General features: G+C 41.1%; 3 protein-coding genes across 4 annotated transcripts; 2 read left to right on the top strand and 1 right to left on the bottom strand.

The window, feature by feature from the left end:
- Nucleotides 1-5: 5 nt before the first annotated feature.
- Nucleotides 6-6552, top strand: neu4 (sialidase 4). Its single transcript, XM_038693078.1, has 3 exons — nucleotides 6-2101; nucleotides 3195-3450; nucleotides 4543-6552. Exons 1-3 carry the CDS (start codon nucleotides 1901-1903, stop codon nucleotides 5556-5558), a joined length of 1473 nt encoding a protein of 490 aa, XP_038549006.1. The 5' UTR covers nucleotides 6-1900; the 3' UTR covers nucleotides 5559-6552.
- Nucleotides 6553-7017: 465 nt separating this feature from the next.
- lxn (latexin) lies at nucleotides 7018-13453 on the top strand. Of its 2 annotated transcripts, none has more exons than XM_038693281.1 (7): nucleotides 7018-7248; nucleotides 10525-10701; nucleotides 10798-10860; nucleotides 11483-11657; nucleotides 12366-12502; nucleotides 12713-12775; nucleotides 13052-13453. In XM_038693281.1, exons 1-7 carry the CDS (start codon nucleotides 7105-7107, stop codon nucleotides 13166-13168), a joined length of 876 nt encoding a protein of 291 aa, XP_038549209.1. In that variant the 5' UTR covers nucleotides 7018-7104; the 3' UTR covers nucleotides 13169-13453. The 2 variants fall into 2 exon arrangements, with proteins under 2 accessions (XP_038549209.1, XP_038549210.1); XM_038693282.1 differs by lacking the exon at nucleotides 7018-7248 and adding an exon at nucleotides 9796-10264.
- Nucleotides 7369-20058, bottom strand: gfm1 (G elongation factor, mitochondrial 1). Its single transcript, XM_038693280.1, has 18 exons — nucleotides 19875-20058; nucleotides 19570-19722; nucleotides 19328-19460; nucleotides 17444-17648; nucleotides 16666-16782; nucleotides 16227-16377; nucleotides 15258-15412; nucleotides 15055-15139; nucleotides 14814-14951; nucleotides 14381-14482; nucleotides 14183-14239; nucleotides 13955-14092; nucleotides 13496-13578; nucleotides 9292-9454; nucleotides 9017-9161; nucleotides 8734-8894; nucleotides 8569-8622; nucleotides 7369-7997 (listed from the first exon to the last, which is right to left on the bottom strand). The coding sequence occupies exons 1-18, from the start codon at nucleotides 19947-19949 to the stop codon at nucleotides 7866-7868; spliced, it is 2247 nt and encodes a 748-aa protein (XP_038549208.1). The 5' UTR covers nucleotides 19950-20058; the 3' UTR covers nucleotides 7369-7865.
- Nucleotides 20059-20694: the final 636 nt, after the last annotated feature.

Raw genomic sequence — 20694 nt, 5'->3', positions numbered from 1 at the left:
ATTATTGACTGTCAAGATGTTTATTCCCTGTGTTTAGCGTGCCAGGCGGATTTCATTAGCTTTTTTCGCCAGGAATACCAGACGTATAACACAAACCATTGGTATAAACCTAATCTACTTAAATTTATCTCTAATTTAATAAAAAAATTTATTGGTGAAGGTGGATGCTGGGTGAAACCAAACTGGGAGGAAATTCTGCCTGAAAGGATAGTTCAGGGCAAAAATACCTGCTTTTATGTTTCTCAATTGAAAGCGTTCATTTCAGATCATAAGGTGAGTTGCATGTGGATAAATATGAGAAGTGACATACAACTGTGTTTGTACAATATCATATCTCAAGTACCTGTAAGTGTTTATATACAATTCAAATGTTCAGTGGTTATGTCTGTAATATTGCATGAATTGTCCCCTTGTTGCACATTATTTCCTATATGTATAGGTAACAGAACAAGTATGAAATACATGCATTAGTTCCTACACATTCTGCAGAAAATGAAAAAGAAAAGCACAGAGGACACAGAGGAGGCCGAGCATCAAGTCATTGTTTAGCGGGTCCCCCCACCTGGCCATCATTTCCACAATGGCTGCTGTCCGCTGATTCATCCAAAGCTGTAGATCTGATGAATGTGGTCCATTTCTGGGTCAGTGAACAGAGTGCCATACTGCCACACTGAATAGGGAACAGAGAGGAGAGGCCACAGCTGTCAAACTACACACACTCAACACACACTGCAATTACACTGTCAACCCAGCATTCAAATGCTGATACACACTGTATATCCTCCACCAAGAGGCAGCAGTTTGAAGCACTGTGAATGTAAGTACTCTGCAGTCATTTACCTTTTTTCCTGCTCATGACATGTGCATTAGATAGTACTTCCTTTTAATAATGCAACTAGAAATAGAAATATTTCACTAAGCAAACAGATAATGTGTTGAATGTGTTTCTGTAGTTGCTTAAAGCAGGTAGTGTGAATTTGTCAGCAGGTTTCCTGACAGTTTCAACAACTCCTCCCATGGCATGAGTAAGAGGATGCCTTTTCTGTTTGTGTCTTTAAATTAAGCTTGTTGAAGTTGTCGTAAAGCTTGAAGTAAGGTATGTGGCATATTTTAGAGTTAGATTCTTATTTAGGACATTGTGCTTGAATTAAAATGTATCTGGGGCTTTAATTGTCTAGCATATGTAATTAATGACCCAACTCAGTGAAATTGAACATTCATCATGTCATCTTAAAGAATGTAATGTTTAACAACTTGATCAGGGGCACCAGTAGCAGGCAGAAGAAAGTGCATAACACTGCTGTAATGGTTGAGCTAGCAAACAGAATTCACATTAGTAACAGTTGAATAACCTTTTCCTAACGCTGGACTTCTTCCAGAGATTGTTAATGAGAGAAAGACTCAGAACCAGATTCTGATGCAACATCTCTTGAATTAGAGATGTCAGAAAAGAGTCACTGTGCACTAACCTTATAATACCAAAACATCTACTGTACTTACAAATTACATATTTTACAGTTTAATATACCAATTGTATAAAAACATGTACATACAATCCATTATTGTCAATATATATCAAAGCAGGCTGTATATACTGTACATAGATGTGTAGAAATGCATGTAGTGTACAATAACCACCTACGGTATGTTTATAACCCATACTACCCATAATATTTATTTTAGCACTCTTTGCTCTCTCATTCACCCCTGCAAAAATTCTAACCCTGTATATAGACATCTATATCTACTATTAAACCATATTTCACCTACTTCACCTACTAGCGCTGTTGTCCTTGTTTTAAGAGAGCTGGTCAATTTCCTTGTATACCGAAGCAGCTGATTCTGATTCTCCTTCTCAGAAGATTTGGAGTTACCTTGAAACAGTCATACACCAGAGAGCATGAGGTCCCCTTATTACCCAGCAAGGTCAGTGCTTTTCCGCAAGGAGCCAAATGGAGTGACATACAGGGTCCCAGCCCTGCTCTACCTGTCCCGCTCTAGATCCTTCCTGGCCTTTTGTGAGGAGAGACTCAGCCCATCCGACTCTCAGGCTCACCTGCTGGTCATGAGGAAAGGCACTTTCTATAGGAACTATGTGGAGGTCAGTGTTAGTCACTGGGTCTTTGTAGTGCCCTGTAGATGGAAGACCCTTTTCAAATTACTGTACCTTTTAAAAGCAAAAGCACTTCAGGTTCAGGTTCTTTTATTTGTACCCGTAGGTAGATTCGGTTTGCAGTAGACGAGGCATCCATCTTGACACCCATTTTCAGTTAAGATGGAAACATCTAATAGTGTTTACGGATGATTATTACAACCAAAATCTCTTTTCTTTTTCTTTACTTCTCATTTGACATTTGTATATTTATTACATGACTATAAAGTAATCAAAATGACAGCGTAGCTATTTAACAACTATTAACAGAGTGCAGCAATTTCAAACCCTTTTTAAATTACTGTACAAATTAAATTACTTTACTGTGAATTATTCAAATATACTGGTGGTGATGGCGCATAGATGAGATGCTTGCCTTTGGTGTGGGAGACCTGGGTTCGATTCCCACTGTGAGTCCCTGAGCAAGACACTTAACCCCTAGTTGCTCCAGAGGCATGCGACCTCTGACATGTATAGCAATTGTAAGTCGCTTTGGATAAAAGCGTCAGCTAAATGAATAAATGTATACAGTTATACAATACTGTATGTAAATTCTAGCTTACAGTAGTTCAAATGACAGTATTGTGCTGTTTACAAATACAGTAATGACAGTATTGCAAAGTCACCTCAGCCTCAGCTGGGGTTTCTGTGCAACAACTTAACTGGCCTGAAAATAAACTGTAGGTTATCAATGTCCAACTGGTAGCAGAGCTTAAAACAAATGTATAATAAAACATTTTCCATATGTTGTCATGTATGAAAACTGTTAGAGCACTACTTTATTACTAGAAGCAAATTATTTAAACAGCATTTGTAAAAGAATGATTCTGTCCGAAGAGTTAAGATTATTTTCTCAAAGGTAAAAAAGGTGAGATTCCAGCAGTGTCATCACTTTCCACCATTGCTTAGTGTTTGGCTTTTATTGAACCACCTAGTTGCTCAGGCATTTTATCTGTTTAGAAATAAACAGTAGGTAATAATGTTGTATTTTTAGATCTGTACCTTTTACACTCCTTTTTCCTTCTCCCTTTTGTTGTTGCAGTGGGAGGACATGCGTGTCCTGGGCACTGCCTTCCTGCAAGGCCACCGGTCCATGAACCCGTGCCCAGTGTACGATGAGTTTACAGGTACTCTCTTCTTGTTCTTCATCGCCGTCCTCGGCCACACCTCGGAGTCCCATCAGCTGGTGACGGGGAAGAATGTGACTCGTCTCTGCTACATCTGCAGCACTGATGACGGAGACACCTGGAGTCCTGTCACCGACCTAACCAAGAGGGTCATAGGAGACACTATCAAAGGTCAGGGGAGATTCGTGAAGGGAAAATCCACCCTAAAACAGACCCACATTGTGTTTAATGTTAAATGATTGGAATGCTACAGTAAATCGTTGGCGTACTCTTAAGCTGGATATCAGAGCATCAGGACCTGAAATTATGACACTTCTTGTTTAAGATTTTACATCTAGCTACAAGAACAATCTTTGCTTTTTACTTGTGAAATACTGAATACATCATACGTAGATGTGACTTCATATTAATGGCTCACAAGCAAAAAAATAAACGGGAACCAGTGCTGTAAGCAGACCTCATTACTGCAGTTTTGTCTCTCTACTACTGATAAGAAACTTTCAAGTTAACAAATTAAAACTGAGTGGTGCAATATTATAACATGAGATCTGTAAAAATAGTATTTACACACTTTACTACTTAAGGGTACATTTTCTCTTCAGTATGAAGTGATAACAAAATAGTTATTCAAGTCTTTCTCAAAAACATTACTCACATGCTCATTAAAATGCTGTGTTTATTCTGGCCTTGATTTCGATGTAAGAGATGGGGGGACAAAACATATATACCCACTTATACTTTAGAGGGTCGCTAGGGGGCTGGAGCCAATCCCAGCTGATTAAAATCAGTATCATTCATGTGTCCACGTATCATTAGCCTGGGAACCCGACGAATCTGCCAGCCCACGTCTCATATGCTCTGGCAGATACAGTACGTACTGCTTCCATTGAGGCAGATTTCCATCAGTCCTGGATCTGGTCAGGCCAGTCACAACCCTTTATCTACTATGGGGCGGGTTTTGATACAACAATACTAGAATCTGTACACGTCAGTATTAAACAAACTGTACTGATATATTTCACCTAAAGCTTTTGTTGATGAGAATGATGTGTTTGCGTACAGGATTTGGTGAGTTAAATTTACCAGCTATGCTAAATCACACACTTCGTTGCTCTGACTGGTTGTAGGTCAATGAAATTGCGTCCAGAGGCATTTTTGTCACCCCTTGACTGTATATGGTGCCAGGCTAGTGTATCATCTGAACGAGTCACTGGATTTTTATATAACAACATGTGCCAGTCACTTCCTCCTCTGTCCTTGCAGAATGGGCCACTTTCGCTCTCGGCCCCGGTCACGGCATCCAGCTGAAGTCAGGTCGTCTGCTGATTCCTGCCTACTCTTACCACATCGAGTGCAAAGAGTGCTTTGGACAGATCTGCCAGACCACTCCCCATGCCTTCTGCTTTCACAGTGACACCCACGGGCGAACCTGGCGCTTCGGGGAGCCGGTGCCATGGCCGGAGAGTGTGGAGTGTCAGATGGTGTCTGTGGATGAAGAGGATGGGACCAACGTGTTGTACTGTAATGCGCGCAGCCCTCTGGGATACAGGGTGCAGGCCCTCAGTCTGGATGATGGAGCGGTGTTTCAGGAGGGGCAGCTGGTGCAGCGGCTGGTGGAGCCTCGGAACGGTTGTCATGGTAGCATTGTGGGATTTCCTGCCCCATTACATTTATGTAATTCTCTTTACCATCACTTAAACCAGCCTGTGCATCACTCCAGACACTGGACATCCTGCATGACCTGCTCAAGTAACACCAACTCTCCCTCTCCAAACATTACCACTTCACCCAATCATAGTGCCCCTCCAGATTTCCTAACCCCCACCTGGGTAGTATACTCCCACCCAACATGGACCACCGCACGCAAAGATCTCGGTGTGTTCCTCAGCCTATTTCCCCGCGATCCAGACAGTTGGCGTGGCCCCTGGGTGATCTACGAGGGCCCCAGCGCCTACTCTGACCTCGCCTATCTAGAGTTGCCATCCTCACCTGGTGCACCGCCCGCTGTGGCCTTCGCCTGCCTGTTCGAGTGTGGTACAAACACCGCCTACGATGAAATCTGCTTCAGCATCTTCACTCTCTACGAGCTTATTGACAATCTGCCCCGAAATGTGCAGTTGGGATGTGACAATGACAAAAGTAAAAGACAGCAGAATGAAGTCTCTGAGACGAGTCGGAGTTGTACACATAGAAGTGATGCTCAAAGTACACCAGTTTTCCATGAGGTGAAGAATCGGAGGAAGAAGAGCAAGTTGACTGAGATGTGCTGTGTGTCTTAGATGTAGTTTTTAAGCTCGTCTAAGTCTTCCAATAACGGTTTTCTATATACACTCAGTAGCCACTTTACTAGGTACACCTGCACAGTCTAATGCATTCCAGTACAACTGATCTGCCATAAAGTCAGCTTTTTTCAAACTGTCATAGAGGAGTTAATTAAATTATATGTTTTAGCATTGCTGCGATGGACTGGCGACCTGTCCAGGGTGTACCCGCCTTTCGCCCGATGTCAGCAGGGATTGGCTCCAGCCCCACGCGACCCTGTACGCAGGATAAGCGGTTGACGATGAATGGATTGATGGTTTTAGCATTGAGGGCATAGTTAGGGGTGGTGTGTACTGGACTGCATTACATTCAGAGGTGTTTCTAATGTTCCCATGTATGTAAATAGGAGCACAATTTTTTAAACACCTCTCAATATAATGTAATTTAGTACAACATTACTTTTAACTGATCTGTGTCATAAAGTCATAACTCCTTTATAAATCCAAATCTTAAACCGCGTAGATTTTGCATTTTAACTACCCCAGATTGACAGGACACGGTTAGTTTGGTCCTAATTAATGATAGACAGATTAATCGGGCATTTTGAGATAAAATATTACATTATAGAGATATCTGAGATACCTGCACTCACAAGGCTAAAAAACAAATAATGTCTACAAGGCACATCTGCAGGCAGCCTTGTCAGTGTGGTTGCTGTGGACTCCCCCTTGTGAGTTTTGGGAAGGTGGCGAAAAAGTTGGTTTCAAGCCCTAAACTTTTCTAAATATTAACACATTTCTCCTAAATGAGTGCAAATGTATTCTAAACCCATTACTGGCTAAGGTTAAATATAAATTGTTATACTGTAGAGAATAATGCAGTTGAATGACTTCACTTCTCACAAACTGTACCCCACTCTTCCTTAAACATCTGTTATGTTCTGAAATCTGCCGCATAACCCAATGTATTTTTCTCTGTCATTACCTAATAAAAGTTCCATCTAAAACAACACATTACTGGCTGAGGTAACAATGTATATTAAATTGTACTCTGCACGGAACATGTAGTTCTACGTGACTTTTCTTTAGTTTGATACTGGCATTATGTAGCATCATCGGCCACTGAAAAACCCGTATCGGTCAACCACCAGTCCTGCTCTTCCACATTTAATCAAGCTGCCGAGGCTGCAACCCATCAAGCTCACATATAAATCACAGCTGCTTCACGAGCAGCAGCTCTAATGGGATAACTGTTCATGAAACCGATCCGTTCTTCCTGTGAGGGTGCTGAAACATTTGGGGGCTGACAGCTTAAGTTGCATGAGCTCATACAAAGAACAGAACCAGATAAAGTGGAGCAGTTTGTTTAGTTAAGAGGACAAAAAATAAACAGATCGTGCCAGGAAAAAAGCCGCATCTGGACAGTGTCTTCTCTCAGCTTCCCCTCCCTCCTCCTCCTGTTACATAACTCCACACTGACTGGAGGGTCATTTCCCCGCCTGCACTCTTTCACAGAAGTAGACTTTTGCTTTTCTCTGGCATCTGTGCTTTACGGCATACTATAATGAGTTTGAGGCCCTTTGTTGTTCTGGCTGTGTTAACTGGGGTAATCGGGAGCCCCAACATCAGACCTGAGGCCGAGGTGGACCCGTCGGCTCATCCCAACAGCCTACCAGAGACTGTGGAGGAAACTGAAATCTTTGGGCAGGTGAGAAAGAACTACCTCTGATGGCTTTGGTGTGTAATCATGTTTCTTTCTGCTGGTTTTTCCATTTGTTTTGTCGCTATCAGCTGCATTGTTCGTGTGAAATATCTGCACAAATAGCTCAAGTTTAGCAACACAGAATGGTACTGTACAAGAAAAATATGGGTTTCCATAAAATAGATAAAGTAAAGTCAAACCAAGTGTTTGTAAGAAGTTGTCTGAGACATAAATGACCTGCACAGAAAAACAACATCCCTTTAAAAAGATGTATATATTTGTTGCAGTCATTGTTACATAAAGACCATTCTGTACATAGTACAAAAGCCATTATAAGCTCAAGTCAAAACAATGAGCTTTCTTTACCAACCACCATCTGGATGCAGAGCAAAGTGGTGCTAAAATCAAGGTAATAAATATGTTGTCCGCAGGGGTCAAACGTTAGGGAGACAAAATACCTTAAACTACAAAACAAAACTAAAATGTCACAGTTTTTTATGGATCCACAAATTAAAGCCTTATTGTCGAGTCAGGATTGATGGTGGGCAGAAAATGTGAGTGAAGATGAAGGACGGTGGTCATGTCAAAGTTCAATAGTACACAGTTTTAACATTTAACAGTTTTCAACTCTTCCACTTGTTCTTCTTCGCAGGAAGCTGCCCTGTGGCCTCTAAGTATTTGTGGACGAGTTCCTCTTGTGTGGATGGCAGGCAGGGCTGGTATCTGCTGTAGTCCATGGTGTACTCCCCTTTTCCCTGGATACACAATAATAGACAATGTTAGCATTAAAATTCTAATGTATTATGGATGTTGTGTGAATTTTAAAGCACCTCCAGAACAGGGTAATTTGTACTGTTCTTGGTCCCTTACTTTATTAGTTTCAGTTTTATTTCTAGAGAGGAGAGGATGAACATGTTACACTCATCTGAGTTTAACCTCTCAGTCTACACAGAGGATACTGTCCTTCTCTCTACCTGGTGGAGGTTGCACCCACAGCTTGAGACACTGCAGGCAATACTCAAGGGTGGAAAAACACTGCAAATTCATGGCTGTTTTTCTTCCCCTGGTAAAAAATGATTTAATCTATATTTTTATTTACATTTAATATTCTCCTCAACAGAGGCTAGAATTTAACAAAATACAACGTTTATCCATCATAAAAGTATTATTAGGTCTCTATTAGGAAAGCTAAATATGTTTTTCAAGAGGTTAGTGTATTAACAATCCATTAAATCTGAGGTTTTACTTCTGACATCAAACCTATACCTTCACTCATCTGAATGCTCAGCATCATCTGGACTATAGATATAAGGCCTTTGAACTTACCTCAGTACAGGAGCGTAGTTCAGTGGCGTAGCCGAACATGTCGTTTAGTGGAATCTGTTGGGAGAAACAAGCTGAAATTAGTCAAATGGTGGTGACGGATGAGAGAACAAATACTGTAAGCTGAAGGACCAGGGGATACAGGCTGCATATGAAAACTGGACTCACATCAGCGTAAAGAGTGAAGTATCCTTCAGCTCCGTCCTGTCCCGTGATAACACCATGCCGACGGTTCACACCAGCAATGACGGTTCCCTGAAACTCCTGAGGTGCTACGATTTCCACAGACATGATTGGCTCCAGGATGGTCGTGTTGGCCTTTTCCATCGCTGAAGAGAGCGCATTGAAACCAGAGTTAACGTCCAGAACAGAGGCGACGCAAACAGGGAATGAAATTAAAATGAAACAGGAGGTCATATCGAACGTCAGCCCATCATCTTGTAACCATCACCTTGTTTTAGCGCGCCCTCTCCTGCACGGATGAAGGAGATCTCATTGGAGTCCACCATGTGATGCGCTCCATCTTCCAGGAGGAATCGGAGTCCTGAGATCTTGTGCCCGCTCAGGGGGCCCTTCTCACAGGCCTCCCTGAAGCCCTGCAGCATGATGGGAAGACACAAGCAGTGAAAGACAATAGAGTACATGGCTTTGGTAATATTTTATAGATAGTTCATATCTATGTAGCTGCACTTTGGTCGTGACTACATTGAAGTTAGGAAAATTAACCTTTTCAACAGCTGGGACAAACTGCTTCGGGACGTTGGTTCCAACAGTCAGGTCCTCAAACTCCAGCTTGGTGTAATGCTCTGGCTCAAGAGGCTCAAGGACTCCAATAACTTTGCCGTACTGCCCAGACCCACCAGACTGCTTCTTATGGGTGAAGTCAAACCTGCAGAAAAAGGGACAAAAGATTTTGAAGCAGGATTACACAGCAAGCCAACCAAGCAACTTGAGATATGTATAGTTTGGATTTTGACTATCTGTTTAGTGATATTTTTATACATGATACATGATGATTGATATTTTATATTTGCACTTTTTCTTATTTGTACAGCAACTGCTGCACAGCAACAGTCGGTACCAAAGACCCTTAGAGAACACTAACAAAGGTGGTGCTGTAACTGCAAACAAAAAAATTTAAAACATTATTAAATTAAATAACATTTTTTTCTTTTTCATAATTACAATTTTCTCCAACTATTTTCACGGGTCAAACAAAGAAAAACACATTTTTTTTATCTCTCTCTCTCTGGGAAGAAAAAGTATTGTGTTATTCTAAAATAAAACGTTACATAAAGACCGACTTTGTGCACCTCTATTTTCAATTATACAACAGAATTGGCTAATATGGGGGGGAAATATCCGATATCATCAGTGTTGGCTTTCAAAGAAATAAAGATTAATAATATAATTTAATTGCAATTGAAATACCAGCACCAAATCTGACTGATGTCTCCATTAGGTTGAAAGAATTTCTAAGGGGCTATTTGGTTGCCTTTCCTGTTACGTTAAGCTGATTCAATAAAGGAGGAGAGGAAACAGAAAAGAGCTCTGTCTCTTTAAGAAGGGGCTGTCCTCAAAAAGCTCTGGTGACTGAGGAAGTGGGAAGCAATCTTTCCATTTGCATGAGGAGCAGCTGACATCGGGCAGATAAAACTTTCCATCTGCCAAGTTAACAAGCAGGGAGTTCCCATTACAGGCAAGATCAAACTCCCTGATTTAATTCATTTTTCCAGCTGTACAGTACGTCTTCACCCTGTACTTTCTCTTAGACTTCTACATTTGCTTTCCTTCCTTTCCTACACTCTTCTTATCTAGAGAGAAACCAACCAAAGACAAACACTCCACCCTGCTGACACCTGAGGGTCAAAGTCCTTGAGGGGTTAGAAGCCCATCCCGGTTCATTACAGCAGCTCATTATTTCCTCTCTCTTTTTCTTTACTTTCTCTGGAATAACAGCAAGTAGTATTAGCAAAGGAGGAGGTTGAAGAGGATGTGATGGCGACCGGAGAGCTGAACCCCAGTCACTACCCTGCTCAGAGGGCAGCCAAAGTGGTCCAACACTACCTCAACACCCGCTACGGCTCTCCATACAGGCTGTACGGACAGCAGATGGTCCACAGCGGAAACGCAGAGGTCAGCTGAACTTTAACTGTTAAAGTTTAGTTTCCAGTGAAGAGACACATGTTCTAACTACTATCAACTATGGTGATTTCTGACTTTCCTTTTTAGGATGTGGCAGACTCTGGAAGAAAGTATCAGCTGGAGATTTCAGTGCAGGAGATGATCAGCAATGTAAGATACGATTATTTATCGCACTCTGAAACAGGGGCTTACAAATGGGTTAGATAGACCCTAGATTAGCTTCAGTATCATAATCGTAGTTTAATTTCTGAATTTGTTTGATTGGATTTGGTTTACAAGCGCAGTGCTCCTTAATCAATAGAAAAAAACCCCAAAATGAGTGAGTTATTCATGCCCAGATATTAAAAAACACTGTAAAACAGACTAAAAACTACACTATCTAATAAAAAAAATGTTGCTCCTGAATCAGATCCCTGAAGATTCACTTTAGTGCTCATTTGGTTTGTCTGCAAAGACTTCTCAAATAGGGATGGACATAATCAATGTTTGACTGGCATTTATCTTTAACATATCCAGAGTTAATGGCATTGCATTCACATTGTACTTTATACTCTGGCTTTAGAGTGAGCAGGTCTGACAAGATTTAACTAAACAGCTGAAAAAAGGAGGCAGTGTGGTGCAACATTGACTCACCAGCTGCCATCGTAACATTTGGAAGACGCCTTTGCTCTGTGTCCTCCCCTCTGCTTCTCTCTTATTAAAACCATCCTTTTCTTCTATTTGCTTCTTTTTAATCCACTTTACCCCTTTTTAAAAAAAAAAATCCATGCAGACTACAGAGAAATGCTCTGCAGAGGTTTTGTTTCCGAGGGGAGAACAGCAACGCTCAGCCCAGGTCCAGGCCTCATGTGAGGAGCTCCTTAAAATCAACACTAAAGATCAAGAAGAGGCCTTGTACCAGCAATACAAGACGAACCAAAGCCTGCTGTCTGCGCAACATTTACCTGGTATGTATGATTAAACAGAATCTGCACAGTATTGCTCACATATTGCACAACATCGGCCGTTTGAAATTGCAGGGATTTCAACACAGTTAAGCTGATGATGATACATGGGGCCACTTTTTGAGCAATGTTGCTGGGCAATCGTGCTAGTGGCAAGTCCGAATATGTTTTCAATGGATAGCGGCGGTGCGGGGCGGGTGGCAGAGTGGTGGGGGAAGGGGATTACGGTAGTAATCTTTACTCATTACCATTGACGGCAACGTTGCCCAGCACGATTGCTCTAAAAGTTGCTCTGTGTATCATTTTAGGGTTTGTGGCTTTAACAACAATAACTGACTGATTGTTAACCCTGACAGTGTGATCACCTGTACATTATGAAGCACACACCCCGCATGTTTACATGAAAAGACAGATGTGGCATAATCGAGCACTGCGCATTGCGGCTGTGGCTCATGGAGCAGGTTCCCCGTTAATCGGAAGGTTGGCTGTTGAATTCCGGGCTCCTCCAGGCTGCATGTCGATGTGTCCTTGGGCAAGATGCTGAACCCCGAATTGCCCCTGGTGGCTCCACCAATGTGTGTGAATGGTGAATGCGATGTAGTATAAAAAGCGCTTTGAGTGGTTGCAAAGACTAGAAAGGCGCTATACAAATACGGAGCATTTACATTACATTTACATTCCTTCATAACACAGAGATGATCTGACCAACAGATCGCTGCGGTCACATGGAGCCTGACATGAAGCCTCTCTGGCACCTGTGCATTGTGGCCTCCAGCTTTGTCATGCTGAACGAATCCACTGAAAACACTCTGTACAACATGGCTCAGGTGGCCAACATCACGCAGCTGGTAGGTCATTTCATACGTTGTTGGGTCTGCTTGTTCATCCTGATTGATAAGTAGGGTTGAAGTTGTTTCAGTTACTATTTTAATTAATTGTATAATATACAAGTCAGACATAATATTCTGCCATGATGTGAGGTTTTAGACACAAAGAAAGCTTATAACATTTGTGTTGAACTCAGTCGTTTGGGGGGGGGTTTCACCTATGTGCTGCAGGCAACTGAGAACGACCAGCTGAAGTTTGACTGTCACATACTGCTGCATGAGATGGTGTCCCAGGTAACCACTTATCTATCATCATCATCAACTTTTTAAAATATAAATGTTTGCTATATTTCCTTGATGATTCCTTAATAAATAACTAATAAATGCTTATAATATATAATAACTAGTGGATGAAGCAGATACTAACTTCAGCACTAGTGGCATCTTACAGTAAACTGGTCTGGTAGCAGCTATTGAGAACACGCGCACTCATCTACTATGTGAGGTTTTGGTACAGTTTCACTACCATGATAGCTCACATTAATCTGCAGATCTGTGTTATTTTTCCAGGAAATCATTCACTGGAAACTGCTGTTCACGTGGTCTCCTCCAGAGGGAGTGAAAGTGCTGCAGATGGAACAGCTGCCGCACTGCCATCATTGCGAAAAACCTCCAAATACAAACTAAACGGTTGACACTCACCACACTGTTATAACAACCAAAACCACATCTTGTATTCAAACATAGGATGATACTGTGTATTTGGTGATGCTGCAAGCACTAAGCCATGATATGCTGCTGGAGCTTGCAGCACAAACCTTTGAACTACAGAAAGTTTAGACTGTCAAATAAATAATAAATGTGATGAATCAATCCTTTATAATGATGGTATGCTTACATTGTGCTATTTTTAGTCCTTTAGTCCTTTGTATTGCTATTGTATTTTAGCCAGAATAAACAGTTTATACAGATTATTGCCTCAGCTTGTGTGTGCGTCAGGAGATCGACACTTACTGTACAGGACTGGTTATTGTCTCTCTGAAAGCCACTTTGGGTTTGCCCATCACACAGGGACAGTTGTATTCCCTCTCCATCCTCTGATTCAACAAACCAAAAACAAAAAAGGGGGGAAAAAGACAGAAACACAGGCCAGATATGTTAAGTTTAAAAGGGACAATTCCTTCAAACGTGAGGAAAAAGGTAATGTTTAATCTGTAGTTACAATTACTCACAGAGAACTGTAAATATAACTTACACATAGAGACAAACAAAGGCGAGAAATTAGTTTTCAAAACGGTCATACTTGCAAAGTCTTTCACATAGTTACATTTGACAGCTCCAAACCTCCACAAATCAAAACTAACTACATATAAAGCACTCAGTATGAGACAAAACGTGTCCCATCGAAACATGTATGAGCATGTGACTCATTTATTGCAGGGCACCCTTCACAATGTACATCTGAGCGGTTACCTGGGAGTAGATTTCAAGATGCAGCTCGCCCATGCCTGAGATGATGGTTTCTTTGCTCTCTGTGTCAAAATGCACTCGAAACGTTGGATCTTCCCTGGTGAAACGGTTAATACCTTTGGAGAATTTATCCAGGTCATTCTGGTAATAGGAGAAAAGAGTTAATAGATGCAATTTAGACTCTAGCGTTTGGTTTCTTACAGAATGTATGTGTGAATTAAAGTATTGCACCTTGTTGGCTGGCTTCATCGACATGGAAATGACAGGCTCTGGGACGTGAATAGACTCCTGTGGGACAAAATGATAAATGAACGGAAGATGTTCTTATTGCTTGGGAGGTAAGAAGGAAAAGAAGAATAATTTCCAAAAACAAAAAAAAAGGAGCAGGATTCTTGCTCTTTCACAGGTGGAAACATTGAGGTTACTCACCATGGAGAGGTTAGCGCTGGTCCTGGATGTGAAAGTGTCTCCGCTAGCACAGTCAATCCCAAACAGGGCACAAATATCTCCTGCATAGACCTCATCCACATCCTGAAACAGCATGTAAGGAATACATAGTAAGGAAACAAAGGAAGGATGGAAATCAATTTCAGGACTGAGTTGATCCAAATGTCTCATCTTTAATAACTGAAATATATTATTAAATATCATACAGTGTCATGTCTTGTTTTTGATGCAAGAAGAATGGAAATGTTACTCTGGTGTCGCAAGGGATGTGGTTGTTATCTACACAGCTGAGTGGTGCCGAAAGAGGAACCTAACTATTTTGACCAGTCATGTTCCACTGATGTTCAAACTGCAAACCACAGATGGAAAACTGTGACCTCCGACAGCCTGCTGACGTGCGCTGGCATGTTCTCACCTCCATTTGGTCAGCGTGAAGACGCACAAGTCTCTGCACTCTGACTTTCTTGTTCGTGCGTGTGTTGTAGATGTATTCCCCCTTCTTCAGACAGCCCTGGTACACCCGCACATACGTCAGCTGGCCAAACCTTCCCGCCTGTTAATGACAAACGCCACAGGAAACAACAAAAGCATAACAGACTGAGACCTTCCTGTTAAAGTAAAAATAGCTAAAATCGAGATAAAGAGCAGAGTCATACCTCCAGTTTGAAGGCCAGACCAACAAAGGGGTTTGTAGGGTCTCTTGTAGGGTCCATTTGAATCTTTGTTGGTTCGCTGGCATCTCTAACACCGTGAAAAACCCACTGACATTAGTGCACAAAGTTTCTCAAGCAAGAAAATTCTTACTGTTACTCCTTGACAAGACTTTGCATACAAATTGATGACCATGGTCCACACTCACTCGTCATTGAGGATAGCATAGTTTTTGACTTCAGTGGGGTTGGGCAGGTAATCTAGGACAGCGTCCAATAGAGGCTGGACACCCTTGTTCTTCAGTGCTGTGCCCACCAACACTGGAGTGAAGAGACGCTGCACTGTGGCCCTGCGGATTGCAGCCTGGAAGACAAGGGATTCAGTGTTGGTTTGAATGGTTTTCTAGGTCTTGTTTGTTGACTTTAAATCAATAGACAATGTCATGTTATTTATTTATCCAGCTTATAATTAGGGCTGCAACTAACGATTATTTTTATTGTCTCTAAATCTGTCGATTGTTTTCTCAATGAATAGATTGGTTGTTTCATCTTTAAAATGTCAAAAAATGGTGAAAAATGTCGATCAGTGTTTCCCAAGCCCGAGATGACGTCCTCAAATGTCTTGTTTTGTCCAAATCTTACCGTAATGATATTCAGTTTACTTTCATCGAGAAGTAAAGAACCCAGAAAATTTTCACATTTAAGATGCTGGCATCAGAGAATTTTGACTTGTTTTTTTTTTCAGAGAAAGATTCAGAGCGATTAATTGATTATTAAAATAGTTGTCGATTAATTTAACAGTTTACAACTAATCGACTAATCACTGCAGTTCTCCTTACAATATCTCAGATTGCCATTTTGGTTTTGATAAGATTGGCTGATTGGCTGCTTGGTTTTTAATTAAATGTCATGACAATTATTTGACAGAAGCCATGAATTTGGTTCAGACATTGATGTCCAGCTTCAGGATGAATTGTGATAATTTTTGTAATCCCTTAACTGTTAATCCAGCGCCACCATCAGGTAAAAATATTTTTATGACCAAACTAATGACATCCCTCAGCGGCACTTTGTGTTAGGCGCTAATTTTAAACGTCACAGTTTTCCACATGATGAGGGGTGCTTTTAAAAAACCCTCAGATTTCAAACACTTTCTCCCTTTTTACAAAGACACAAACCTTCAGGTCGTCATTGGTTGGAATCTTTTCCTCCAAAAACATCTCTCCCAGGACTTCGTCAGCATTAGATACACACTCCACCAGTTCCTGCCTCCGGGCTTCAGCCTCTGCACGGAAATCTGGCGGGATCTCATCATAGCGGATAGTTTGACTGCAGAGAGGAAGCAACATTTTAAATCAGCTTCACATTGTTCAGGAGCTGAATCTCACTCTCTCAAGGTGTGAAACAGGGATAGAATTTCTGTTTGCAGCCAAGATGTCTTCAATCTGTCTGATTTATGGTAAAAACTGAATATTCTTACTTCTAAAGAATCATTAAAATAAACAAGACATGATAAAAACTTTATAGGTTGTTAATTACAGTGCAAAAAAAAATAATTTACACTATGACAGAGACAGATTCCTTCATGGTCAAGCTACCAAAGGGGAAATCCCTCACCCAAAGGGTCCTTCGAAATACATGCTCCGCTCTTCTACAAGGTCAATGATGCCGCGCATGTTCCCCTCCAGGCCGATGGGGATGCTCACGAAGGCTGCGTTGTGGTTCAGTTTGGTTCTGAAGAAGACAGGGGAAAAAAAGTGAGAAAAACTCATTAAATTAAGGGAACAAAAATACACAAAGGAAAACCACAGCTGAGTACAACAAGGCATTACACTACTGTCTGGGGTATGATGATTTCATGTCGACCAGCAATGGCAGGATGAAGGCGAGACATGACGGTTCAGCGTGTTATTGTTTTAGTAAACAGCTGCATGACTCTGAACCCAGTCTCCCTTCAAATGTTCCTGTATCAATGTCTGTTGTTGGTGGTTTATTTTAAATGAAAACACTGAATGCAATGTTGATGTTACAGTTAAACCGACTGTCATGCAAATGCAGCTGAAAACTGTATTGATTGAACTGTATGATCTATATTGTCTTCTGGGATTTTTATGTGATGTTATACGTAAAATTTATTTTTCTTCCTGGTTTTACAAACTGTACTGTAAGTTCACATTAACTGTGTCTGCTGAGTGAAGCGAACATACAGTACAGACCATAGTTAGTCGTTCTAATAATCATATCATCTGAAACCCCAAGTAGTCACACACAAAATATTGTTATTAATTATTATTAACAAGTAAAAATACTGTGACATTTGATCACCTCTATGTGTAACTGATCAGGAGGACTTTGGTACGTATTTAAGTATGTGTATGCTGTGCGTGCACCGCACCTCATCTGCTGCAGGGCTCGTCCGGGGTTGGCGCCCATGCGGTCCAGCTTGTTGATGAAGGTGAGGAAGGGGACGTTGTAGCGTTTCATCTGCCTGTTCACCGTCATGGTCTGACACTGAACTCCTCCCACTGCACACAGCACCAGCACGGCTCCGTCCAGCACGCGCAGCGCTCGCTCCACTTCGATGGTAAAGTCCACGTGACCTGGAGAAACCGCAGGGACGCTGACACTTTGAAAAAATACATATACTGCAAACATTAAAAAAGCAACACTTCTGGAGTTGGCAAGGATTCATAATTTTGGCCACTTCAGAATGGCCGACCTTTGATGACATGGTGGCTAGAACCTGCACAATCCGCAAAGAAAGTGATTTACCAAATAATTACATCACTTTAAATACTAACAACCATAGCACAAGCTGTCGGTGTCCAGGTATGCACAGATACCCTGAGCACAAGCATGGATCTAACTAATTATAATTTCATCTGTTACAGCAATTGAGTAAGTTTGTCTGTTCTTTTACTTTACAAGCATTTTAAAGTGTTTTTTGTAGGGATGTTTTCTGCCATTATTAACCAGAATTAGCAAAAAACTCAAACTGGGAATGTTGCAATTACAGCAACACCAGGACACCTCACTTTCTGCAGTATTGCTTACTAAGTATGTGTACACATAGATGCAATTTGCTCTCAGGGTAGTTAAACACAGTTCCAGGAACAATTTACATAGTCAGTAATTACACTTTTACCTGAGTAATTTGTGCATTTAACTGCAATTGCACAGTCATTACAATGCAGAAATGTTTACAGCTTAATATTTCCTTTTTTAAAAGTTTCTACTATTAATTATGCTAATTATTAACTTATGCTATATGCAAATAAAATGTTGATGAAATCTAATCGGCTCTGGTGCATTTATACATTGTAATACTTCCACACCATAATTGTAAATTATTTGATCAACTAACCACAAGTCAGTGTGTTGATGACTACTACACCACAAAGATAAGAAGATTCAACTTTTGCTCGCTTGCTTCGAAGTCCTACATGAAATCATACATTATCTGGTTTCAGTGCCAAACTCACAAGTGTCTCCTTATTTGAACATACGATGCACCACTAAAGCATGATATCACCTGATGGGCGCGGGCCTTAAGGGGGCTCTCAACTGATTCTACACATCATAATCAGAAATCATAATCAGAAATACTTTATTGATCCCAGAGCAGAAATTCTTTATTACAAATGCTTATTTTGCACATCAAGATATTATAGAATAAGTAGAAAATATAACAAAATAAATAGAAAATGTAACAAAATATACAAATCAAAGTATGGATATGTGTGGATATGTGCAGTATTTTACAGTACTAACTGAAGTGTAATGATAAAAAGTAGTACTAAATTAGTAACAGTAATAATGATTGCATGTAGAGTTGACATGGAATGGATACAAATCTAAAATCTAAATATAACGAGGACATGGTCAGTTTGCTCTCTGTGCTGACGTCTGAGACACAAACCTTATTCAGTTCATTATCAGGGTTATCTTGGACTGAGCTTGAAGACTACACATTTGTACCCAAGAGCCTGCGTTACAAACTGGGGGCATTTGGTTTGAAGGACATGGGCATTTACAGGACAGGTAGGGTCTATAAGTAGACATGATCCAGTTGCATCAGTGGAAATGTATGATCCAAACTAAGTACTAAAGATTAGAGTACTCAATGTACAATGTTTTGACCGTTCATTTGTCCCTCATAAGTCCCCAAACTTTACAAAAGTGCAATACCCCAGTACTCCTAGTGGGTCCTGCATTATTACCTATTTGTACCCACCCAGATTACCACAAACAGGGGGCTCAATAGTACAACTTTTCATACCTGGGGTGTCAATGATGTTGATATTGTGATTCTTCCACATGGTATATGTAGCAGCTGACTGGATGGTGATGCCTCTCTGTCTCTCCAGCTCCATAGAGTCCATGGTGGCTCCAACACCGTCCTTCCCCTTCACCTGCACCCCAATGGAGGGAAAAACAGCTGTGTCTACACCTGTAAAGCTCACCTGACAGCAAGAGCTAGAATCATTCATACACACAGGTACAGTGTGTCCCTACGCTCACCTCGTGAATCTCTGTTATCCTGCCGGTGTAATAGAGGACACGCTCGGTCAGGGTGGTCTTCCCCGAGTCGATGTGAGCTGAGATCCCGATGTTGCGGATCCTCTCGTTGGGAAAGACCCCAGAGGAGCACGTCCGACAGCTGTTGATGAGCACCTGTGTCCATGAAACAAGAGAAAGATCGATATTCAACCCTTCTTTCTGTCTGTTTACCGATTGGGAAATGCAAAAAGAACTGACGGCAGAAGGGAGAGTATGAGGTTTGATTGATCCAGAAACTGCAGATACCTCAGGTCACCAAATGTTACCTTTTTAAGAGTGACGCTTCCTGGTGCCAAAACATGCGTCTTTGCCAAAGACAAACCCGCTTTTAGTACTCTCATTTTGACAACTACTTGGTCGGGCACAGGGTGGTCGTAGTCCTCCTTTTACACAACCCCCCGACTCTGACAACCCGGTGAATGTCACGCCGGGGCCCTGATGGTTGTGAAACGCTACTTCCGCATCTACGGAAACGCCGATGCGCCAAAATTACAAATGTTTGCGCTTATTGAAAATACACTATGCTACTTTTAAAAGAAGCATAGTGTACCAAATACAACATAGTTTGTGAGTGATATGGATGTTTGTAAAGTAAAAATCAAGCAAACCACAGAAAACGCGCATGCACAAAATAGGTACATGCTGCATTTAAGTGCTGTGAGATAAAGCTAAACTGATTAAAGCCACCAGCAATTTAAAATGTATTGTGGGATTGATCCAATGCAGAAATTAGTAAATTGAAAATGTTATGAATAAGTTGTGTAAAACATATCAATGAAACATTAAATTGTAAAATAATTTAAGGAATCATTAAACCTCATTGCAAATAAATGTTTTATTTTTACTTTACCAAACCTCAGCCTTTTTACACTGTCTTTAATTAATTCTATAACTTTTTTTTTCATAATGTCCCTTTAATTTCATAATGTTACTTTTCACAATTTCACTTATTTCATTTCACGTTTCACAATGTCACTTCTGATAATGTCACTTTCATTTCACAATGCCACTTTTCATTTTAGTGATGGTCACCGCTCACAAACCCCACATCTTTCAGCCACATGCCCCAGTTGCCTCTGTTCAAGA

The sequence above is a fragment of the Micropterus salmoides genome, unplaced genomic scaffold, assembly GCF_014851395.1.
Source record: "Micropterus salmoides isolate LMB-PRFRI ecotype aquatic unplaced genomic scaffold, ASM1485139v1 Ms_hic_scaffold_3, whole genome shotgun sequence".
NCBI lineage: Eukaryota > Metazoa > Chordata > Actinopteri > Centrarchiformes > Centrarchidae > Micropterus > Micropterus salmoides.
Note: the sequence above shows the minus strand (reverse complement) of the source record. Positions and strands in the feature narration are given on the sequence as shown.